Genomic DNA, 10775 nt, shown 5'->3' with positions numbered 1-10775 from the left:
ATTTGATAATCAAAAACAAGAGTTTTTAAATAAAATTGAATCATTAGAAAACTCTATTAAGAAAAMGGAACAAGCTGAGTCTGAGTATTTCTCATGTGCTAAATCTTTGWGTGAAACTAATGACTCAGAAGAAATAAATGCGCTTAATGAAGAAATTAATTTTTCAAATTCAGATGTTTGTCTAGCTGATGAGGTTGATAAGTTTGATATTACAAATAATTTACCCAGTCATGAAGATTTTATTGTTAATAACACTATGACTGAGGATTCTGATTTACCTTCAGATTTTACAAATAGTTTTAATCAAAAACCTGTTTCCGATGATGTTTATTATAAAAAGAATAAATTCAAAAAGAATCCGAGGAAACAGAAGAAGCTTACAAAGAAAAAGAAAAAGAAAAACTATCGATGATTGAATGGAAGACCTGGTGAGATGAGCATCAAAAAGTCTCATATATACAGTACATCCTTTGTACTGAGTATATCTGTTATACTCACAGGCCAATCTTTTTATAAGATTGAAAACAATTTCATATGTTGAAATTGGTTGTTATCTTCCCTTTCCCTTAATCTGAAAAGATTAAATAAGTGGATTTGCAAAGATCTACTTACAGTTTCATGATCTGACGGTTTAAACGGAAAATTTCATTCATCTTATGTATGATGGAATGATTCTCATTTCATCATAAGGGGGAGTATATGTAATAATGAATGAAATATTCATTTCCGAACATTGTTAAAGGGGATTTGATGCAAAGATCAAGGGGGAGTAACTTCGAAAATGGCAAAAGACTCAAAAGAAGAAGTGCGACTGAAGGTCATTACAGAAAGATTATTTGTGTACTACAACGACTGAGAGATGTTGAATGTGAAGATCATTTTTCACAATAGTTTACTGAATACTTGTTATCTGAAGATTCTTTGAAGATCACATCTTGTACAGTATTTCTGAAGATCGTTTTTGAATATGTTCTACATTGTTAAAAGAGAAGATCACCGTGATTCTACATTCGAGGGGGAAAATGCTAGAAGATCTTTCTCAACAGTTGATTGCTTGAAGATTACAAGTTGAAGATTTCTTTTGAAGAAGACATTTTGTGCATAATGTTTCAAAATTCAAACAAGGACTTAAAGTGCAAAATTTTCTTTCAAGTCTGAATACAAAGGGGGAGAATGTTAGGACTGAGAAATCAGTATTAATTGTATTCGTCTTGAAAGTTTATAAATAGTCTATAATTGTAAAAGTCAGCGTGTTTGACTTTTCTTATAGGTTTGACTTTGACTTTGTTAGTTTGTTTGACCATATAAATAGTGGTAGTCTTTGTAATTAGTAGAGAAGAGCTCAATTGTAAGATTACGTACATAATAGAAAGATTGACCATTTGACTTTCTCTCTCAATGTTCTTATGTGTTCTTGAATGCAATATCTAGATCTGCCATTGTTATGAACTTACATGAAGATTGATTAGAGATTTTGGACACAAATAACCCTGAAGATCAACTCAAATTTCCTCTGGCCTAGGTTACCGAACAACCAGAGCCCGTCTGGTTCTATTCAAGGAACAACAAGAGCCTCTCTGGTTCCACATAACTCTTTTCAAAATGCTTTTAATCAAAAGTACAGGTATTTAAAATCTCTGGCCATAAGCCAATTTCCCCCTTCTCAATAGCATCTTTTCTATTGTTTCAATAAGAGCAATATTTCTAAGTCTTCAAGTCACAAAGAAATGATGACTCAGAACTATTGCAATCTTATGGATATAACAGTAAGAGCTATAATAATAACCGCACATAAACAAATGTCACCCTTATATCCAAAGGTACACCTCTCCTTGATATGCCACCCTTATCCCATGGTATACATCTCCTTGATATGTCACCCTTATCCCATGGTACACCTCTCCTTGATATGTCACCCTTATCCCATGGTACACCTCTCCTTGATATGCCACCCTTATGTCTTCATCAAAATCTAAAAATTATTTCCAATCAGAACAGACCGAAGTCACAATCGTCTTGAAGTAACATCATCTATAGTTTTAGCCAATAATGACCGGAAAATTGTTTCATACCGGAACAGATGGAAGTCACAACCGTTCGTAAAACATTCTCAAAAATCCTTATTCCTTCAAAATGGAATACTCATCTCAACTATTTTGAAAGAACAGATTTTTCTTTATATTATCATAACAGCCTTTAAAACCCAGATTACTAATACTCAAATCAATTGTCAACAACAATTTCCTTTCTTCCATAAAATCATCACCCAAAATCCATATAATTCAAGTATCAACATATAGGAATTTTAAATAACAAAACTTACATTATATGCATAGATTTGAAGATGAATCACACAACAATCACTTTAAATAATCACATAATCTTTTTTAGGTAACTTATGCAGAAATTCTCTCAAAAACGCACACACTCTCACTGCCACTACCTCTTTTGTTTTTTTTTTCAAGAAGATAAATAGGATAAGATCGAACTTATCCCCCATATATATATATATATATATATATATATTATCCGAGGCGTTGTAGTGTTTAATATTATAAAATACACACGAGGCGGTGGAGGCTTTTATATTAAAAACCTCTCCTCCTCACCCATGAATATGCACCCACATATTATTAATAATTCTTCATGTAAGCACATTACCATACATGCATACATGTATCACCCATACATTCACATATGCATATTATTAATTTCATAAAAATATGCACATCTTCACATATATTGACATAATAATCATATAAGGATTATCTCAACTTGTAACACCCTAAAAAAAGGGGATAGTCTAGTTAAAAGAACACACACACACACACACACACACACATATATATATATATATATATATATATGTTCATAAGGTAGCTAGGACCCAAACAAGAACTTGACGAAAGTTAAGTCTCAAAAGAAAATCACCCAACAATGAGGAAAAGTGTAGCGTTTACACAAGAGACGATGAAAACATCCTATTAATCTAAACAATTCTACGCTTAGATTAAGAACGGGTGTTCCTCTCATTTTCCAAAAATTTACGTAACGTCCACCGATGCAACGCTCAAGCACCAAAGGCTAGTTCTAAAAATAAACTTTTACCATCTAACGATCCTCTCAACCGTTTGAAGCCCCGCCGCTAAAGGAACCTGACATACATACCAATATTAGAAGTGTTGGGCTTACGTCTAGTGAGTCCAAACAGTGGAATAAATAAAACTTTAAAACCCCTATATATATATAAATAAATACAACGTAACCTTAAACGATACCGGATGAATAATTAGTTCACAAAGTCTTGGTGTGGAGTCAAAACATCTGAAGATGACGGGGGAGACCCGATTTACCGTTAATTATGACGGAACACAAAGTAAGTCATAGATCAACGTTATAGAGCATCACTTACAAGTATAATACCATTGACATCAACCTAAACCAGTCATGTAGTCGGTCGTGATCTTAAGCTCTTTATCTCAAAAATTACATAATAATCACAATGCCTATTTCCGAGTGGAAGTGAGAAGATGATTTGGAAATTACATAGTGATCACAATGCCTATTTTCCAACCTACACCATCCTTCACACAAATATAATAAAACGACTTACATGCCTACAAACCCATCACATTCTAGTGATATATTTAAATACGTTAACATAAGCATACAACCACTTGTACATCACTCAAATTTTTGCATGAGTTCTTAATCAAATGAACATTCCCATTTTACCAATAATTAACTCCAAATCGTGGAACATGAGGGTTTTTAGAGTTTTATGTCCAACCATACTTTCAAACAAGTATTTTACCAAGTGGTTAAACCATTTTCCAAACTCATCTTATGATTATAGAGAGGACACCCAACTTTACTCCTTTGACCTAAAATCTCTATTTCAACCAAGCAAGTAATCACCTAGAATTAAAGTATAAGACAAGTATAACACATAATTTCGATTAGTATAAAGCTTCTAAAAAGGGGGGTAGGATGAACTCACATTGCAAGATTTGGGAGAAATCCTGAAATTTTGGGAACAAAAAGGAAGGCAGAAAATGAAGCTTGTTGCTGCTCCCGCCTATTATTCACATCCCAAAACCACGTTGTCTCCTCCCCTTTCTCAGGTACTGCCCCAATCTCCTTCTCTTCTTCTCTTCTTTCTTTTCCTCTTTTCTTTCTCTGCCCAACAATCCCCTTCTTCCCCCCACCAAGGAATAAAAAAAAATATAACCCTTAAACAAAAGGATGAGGTTAGGCGAGTGACAGCACACCCCCCTTTTTTTTTCTTTCTTTTTTTATAAAAAAAAGACTTATAATTTAAAAAGTTTATACACTTCCAACAAAACGTAAACGTCACTTAACGAGGTGGAAACCCTTGACGTATATGGAACAGAGATTTGAGAAAAATCTCAAGTGTTACAATCCTTTCCACCTTGGATCAAATTTCGTCCACAAAATTTTGTTCATGTGAAAAGGCGAGGGTAACACATCATCAAGTCATGCTCCGCTTCCCATGTCACGTTGGACCCTCGATGATGCTTCCATTGTACCTTAAGCATGACAATTTCTTTATGCCTCAACACCTTGGTCTTTCTTTCCAAGATGGATTCCGACTCTTCAACACAGCGGTTGCTCTCATCCACATGAATTTCCGAAAGTGGTATTACATTTTCCTCTTCCGCCAAACACTTACGAAGGTAACACACATGAAATGTGTTATGGATTCCGGCCATCTTAGGTGGTAGTTCTAATTTGTAAGCTTGGAGTCCCACCCTATCCAAGATTTTAAACAGCCCAAGAAAACGAGGACTTAGCTTCCCACGCTTCCCAAAACGGATGATGCCTTTCCACGGGGACACTTTTAGCATTACACAGTCGCCCACTTGGAATTCCATAAGTCGGCTCCTCTTGTCTGCATAATTCTTTTGTCGATCCTAAGCCGCCTTTAAGCGTTCCCTAATACACTTCACCTTATCGGCCGTTTCTTGCATGACTTCAGGGCCGATGAACTATTTCTCATCCGCCTTAAGCCAACACACAGGAGTCCCACATTTTTGTCCATACAATGCTTCAAAAGGTGCCATCCCGATACTAGAGTGGTAGCTATTGTTGTAGGAGAACTTCACAAGAGGTAGGTGTGAATCCCAATTCCCACCAAAGTCAATAACGCACGACCTAAGCATGTCTTCGAGGGTTTGAATGGTCCGCTTGCTCTGACCATCGGTTTGAGGGTGGTAAGTTGTACTCAACTTCACTCTCATGCCCAACTCTTTCTGCATGCCACCTCATAAATGGGAGGTGAATCGGCTATCCCGATCTGATACTATAGACAATGGTATACCATGCCTCGAAACTACTTCATCGATGTATAACCTGACAAGTTTGTCCATTGGCAACGATTCTCGCATTGCTAAGAAGTGTGCACTCTTTGTTAGTCGATCAACCACTACCCATATCATGTCATGACCTCTTAGAGTCTTCGGTAGTTTGGTCACGAAGTCCATGGTAATATGCTCCCACTTCCATTCGGGAATCTTCAAGGATTAAAGACTACCATAAGGTCGTTGGTGCTCCGCCTTCTCTTGCAAACAAGTCACGCACCTCTCCATGTAAGGAGCCACATCCAACTTCATAACAAGCCACCAATATGTCAATTTCAAGTCCCGATACATCTTGGTGCTACCCGGATGAATGGAGTATTTGGACTTGTGCGAGTCTTCTAGCAACAGTTCGCGATTGCCTCTAATCTTGGGTACCCAGATACGGCCTTGAAACAATTTCAAGCCACGACCATCCTCCGTCAGAAGTAAGCGTTGTTTCATCATTACTTCACTCTTGAGGTTCTCTTCGAAAAGTGCTTCACATTGTGCCACTCTGATCCTATCGATAAGACTGGACACTATATCGATTCTGGTAAGCACAACTTTCGTCCCACTACTGTACTCCTTTCGGCTCAAAGCATCGGCCACTACATTTGCCTTACCCGGATGGTATAGCAATTCACAATCATAGTCTTTGAGCAGTTCGAGCCAACGTCGTTGCCTCATGTTTAATTCTTTCTGATCGAAAATGTACTTCAAATTCTTGTGATCAATGAAAAGTGTGCACTTGGTACCATGAAGGTAATGTCGCCAAAGCTTTAAGACGAACACCACTGCTGCCAACTCCAAATCGTGGGTGGGATAGTTCTTTTCGTGATCTTTGAGTTGCCTTGATGCGTAGGCAATCATCTTTCCTCTTTGCATCAACACGCAATCCAACCCCATTTTCGAAGCATCGCTAAAAACTATGAAGTCTTCGGATCCTTTCGGCAAGGAGAGGATCGGGGCTTCACATAGTTTCTTTTAGAGAGTTCTGAAAGCATTTTCTTGTTTTTCAGTCCATATAAACTTCACATTTTTCCTAGTCAACGCCGTTAAGGAAGAAGCGACCTTGGAGAAATCTTGGATGAACCTCCTATAATAACCTGCCAGACCCAAGAAACTTCAGATTTCTGATGGACTCTTTGGTGGTTCCCAATTCATCATCGCCTCAATCTTGGATGGGTCCACCTTCACCCCGTCTCGAGTGACAACGTGACCCAAGAATTTAACCTCCTTCAACCAAAAGTCGCACTTGGAGAATTTTGCATACAACTTCTCATTTCTTAACACCTCGAGGACTTTCTGAAGGTGTTGCTCATGGTCCGACTCGTCCCTGGAATAAATGAGTATATCATCAATGAACACTATTACTGACTTGTCAAGGAATGGTCGGCACACTCGGTTCATCAAGTCCATGAATACTGTCGGTGCATTCGTCTGATCGAAAGGCATGACCAAGAATTCATAGTGTCTGTATTGTGCCTAAAAGCTGTTTTTGCCACATCATCTTCTTTCACTCGGACTTGGTGATATCCCGAATGTAGGTCGATTTTTGAGAAGCAACTTGCTCCCTGAAGCTGGTCGAAAAGGTCATCGATCCTAGGGAGAGGATATTTGTTCTCCACGGTTGCCTTGTTGAGTTCTCGGTAATCAATACACATCCTCATGGTGCCGTCTTTCTTCTTTACGAATAAGACTAGAGCTCCCCACGGTGACGAACTCGGTCTAACAAATCCTTTCTCTAGAAGGTATTGCAATTGAGACGCCATCTCTTGCATTTCGGATGGCGCCAAACGGTAGGGTGCTCTAGCGATTGGAGCGGTTCCCAAAATAAGGTCGATATAGAACTCCACTTGCCTATCAGGTGGTAATCCGGGCAAAGTCTTCTGGAAATACGTCGAGAAATTCGCTAACCACCTTCACGTCCTCAATCCTTTTTTTTAGATTGGTATCCAACACATATGCGATGAACGAGGGGCGTCCCTTAGCTAGACACTTGCACGTCTTTGCCATGGATAGGAGTACTACATTTCCCTTTCTTCCCTCTCCGTAAACTAGCACTGCATCCCCATCCGGCAAAGGAATTCGTATCAACTTCTTAGAATGTAAGATTTCCGTTTGGTTCTTTATCAACCAATCCATTCCAATTAAGACATCTAAATCCACCGATAGACATGGGTATGTGATCTACTTGAAATTCTTTTCCCTCGATCCCCAATATGCAACTCCTAACAACTTCACTCACCAGTACTCGAATACCATTCGCTATCTCTATGATCAGGGCAACTTCTAGTGCACTAGGGGGCATATACAAAGGTTGATAGAATGCAGTGGACACAAAAGAACATGAAGCACCCAAATCAAAAAGCACATGCGCAGGTACAGAGTTAACAAGGAACGTATCCGACACCACATCCGTCGATGCCTTAGCTTCTTCCGCCGTCATTTGAAAAGCTCGACCGACTGCTTTCGATGTACCTTCTTTTCTTCCCTGACCCCCTCCCGCCTTCAATTTCAGGCAATCATTCTTGAAGTGACCTGGCTCTCCGCATCCAAAATAGATGGGTCCCTTGATCGGACACTCATTTTGTGAGTGGCCTAGTTTCCCACACTTAAAGCATCTTACAGGAGTAGGGTTGGTGGTACACGGGGCGTGGTGTTTACTGCGGCACTTGGGACACCACCTAGCCTCTTTTCTAGGATAGGCCTCACGATTGTTGTTGTTGAAATGGTTGGGCCTCTTGGAAGGCACATAATGACCTTCCCACCTTCTCTTTTCACCATTTGCCACTTTCTCTTCCCTTCCTTTAACATACACCGATTCCATGACTTTCACCTCTTTAATTGCCTCCCTAAGGGTGGAGGCTCTAGAGTTCCTGACCATTACCATCATGTCCGCAGGTAACCCCTTGAGGTAAGCTTTTATCTTTTCCTTCTCCGTAGGAGCCACGTGCCCCACTAAGTTTAGCTTTTCCATGAAAAGTCGTGTATAGTCTCTTACCGACAAATTTCCCTTCTTAAGGGTTCGAAACTCTTCTTCAATGCGGTCCATTTCTTGCTCGTTGCAATACTCCTATAATACCCTCTCCTTAAACGTGGTCCAGCTCATCTTGGCCAGATCCGTAACCCCCATGGTTGAAATGACAATGTTTCACCAGGTAAGGGCTGCACCCCTTAGCATTTGAGAGCCAAATCTCACTTTTTGTCCCTCATCACAGTCACAAGCTCGGAAGGATTGCTCGATCTCTCGAAGCCAATTCATGCAAGTAACGGGGTCATCTGACCCCACAAACTCTGGTGGCTTGCAACATAAAAACGTCTGGTAGGAGCAAACCCTTCCCACTTGTCTTGCATCAATCGTCGCCAACTCGTGGGTTAGGATTCCATTTCCGGTACCCCCAGATCCCACAATAGTTACGTTCTCGGCAACCTCTTCATGCTTACGGTTGTTAGCATCTCTATCTTCCAACAACTTCATAAAGAACTCTTGTTGTTGGGCCATAGCTTTGTTCATAGCGTTCATCATTGTGCTCATCATTCTTGACTCCGGGGTTTCCTCTTCCATTACGGGATTAGAGGTGGCAAGGTCAACTTAGGGAACGTGATCAACTCCATCGCCCAAGGTGTTTTGCCTAGGATGTACCCTTGTGATGGTGGTCCGTGGCGGTTGATCCGCGGTGATTCAGTCACCGCATGACCTTCTGGTGAGGTATCCCATCTACTTCGAGTATTCACCATTTAATCTGTTATGCAAGAGAGTGAAAGAGAGTCAGGATAGCTAGAATACGAAACTGAGTTGATACGTAACGACACATTCATAAATCCTTGTAAAAATAGTGAGTTCAAACATGCTTATGTAACAACATACTCAAAATAACATTAGCTAAGTGAAATTTCGAATAGGTTATACATAAGGATCCTCAACACCATCGTCACAATTCATGAATGGTGCAACTCCGATGACTTTAAAGCTCTCATATCCTAAAAGTTTCTACCCCGTCTCACAAATAACCACTTACAAACTCAGCTTAAGTCTAGGCGTCTAAATCCCTTGCCTAGTTCGCTTAAACTAGTGCTCTGATACCAACTTGTAACACCCTAAAAAAAGGGGATAGTCTAGTTAAAAGAACATATATATATATATATATAAATATTATATATATATATATATATATGTTCATAAGGTAGCTAGGACCCAAACAAGAACTTGACGAAAGCTAAGTCTCAAAAGAAAATCACCCAACAATGGGGAAAAGTGTAGCGTTTACACAAGAGACGACAAATGAGACGATGAAAACAACCTACTAATCTAAACACTTCTACGCTTAGATTAAGTATGGGTGTTCCTCTCATCTTCCAAAAATTTACGTAACATCCACCGATGCAACGCTCAAGCACCAAAGGCTAGTTCCAAAAATAAACTTTCACCATCTAACACTCCTCTCAACCCTTTGAAGTCCCGCCGCTAAAGGAACCTGACATACATACCAATATAAGAAGTGTGAAACATTATCGATTTTAGTTTGAAATGAAGAGCGGTCATATGTGGTCTAACTATCCCAGAATTTAATTGCTCAAAATCCGGGATAGCATAATCCATGATCCTTCCATTTTTGGAGTTTTCCAGATTAATGATATTTGGAGTTTGTGCCCTTTGTTGCTCATTAGGGTCTGATTCAGTGTCCAAATTATTATCATTATCATGATGTGGGTTTCCCTGGTGAAAATTTGGGAACGGTGGTATTTGCCCAAAAATTGGCGGTTGGTTTTCCAAATGTGGTACTTCCGGAATAATGGGAGCATGTAACTCCATGTTAGGAGGGAGTAGAGCCTGAAATGCTCTTTGAGCCCTCCTTCTATGGTGAAACGTTCTCTCAATGTCTGGATCAAATTCGAAAAATTCTCCGCGATGTGTTCTTGGCATACACCACTTTTCAAAAACAGGTACTAGAAAAATCAAATCTTTTACTTTACTCAAAAGAAAACTTTAAGCTTGCCAGATTCCCCGGCAGCGGCGCCAAAAACTTGGTCGGGTTATTACTAACACCTCTAGACTAAAGAATTGGGCCACAAAGCAAGTATACAATATGGCTCAATATCGTCTTTCCAAGTAATAAAGTGGTACAAGTACCAGAATATCGTCCACAGGGATTGGAGCAAAAGTTAAATAAGAGTCCAGTGAAAGAAAAGATTTCAGATGACGAAATTGAATACTTCAGTCTGATTCTGAATTAACAAAGGTAAATATAACAGAATAGTAAAGCAGAATAATAAAGGTAGCACGGGTGTAAGACTTGGGGTGAAATGTAAACACAAAATCCAGCAGACAATGCTGTAGAAGAACTAGTTCCACCATTTATCTTGAAGGTATTCCTTTCGGACTTCACCTTTGCACTATATTATAGCTTTGCA

General features: G+C 39.3%; 1 protein-coding gene across 1 annotated transcript; it reads right to left on the bottom strand.

Annotated features, from left to right (window-relative positions):
• Nucleotides 1-7461: 7461 nt before the first annotated feature.
• On the bottom strand, nt 7462-8415 carry LOC112516204. Its single transcript, XM_025123226.1, has one exon. It carries the CDS (start codon nt 8413-8415, stop codon nt 7462-7464), a length of 954 nt encoding a protein of 317 aa, XP_024978994.1.
• Between the last annotated feature and the right edge of the window lie 2360 nt (nt 8416-10775).

Source organism: Cynara cardunculus, assembly GCF_001531365.2.
Source record: "Cynara cardunculus var. scolymus isolate 2C chromosome LG 8, CcrdV1, whole genome shotgun sequence".
Taxonomy (NCBI): Eukaryota; Viridiplantae; Streptophyta; class Magnoliopsida; order Asterales; family Asteraceae; genus Cynara; species Cynara cardunculus.
This window is presented reverse-complemented; position numbering and strand designations above follow the sequence as displayed.

Coding starts and splice junctions, on each gene's coding strand:
- LOC112516204 (XM_025123226.1), bottom strand. CDS start 8,415: ATGGACCGCATTGAAGAAGAGTTTCGAACCCTTAAGAAGGGAAATTTG.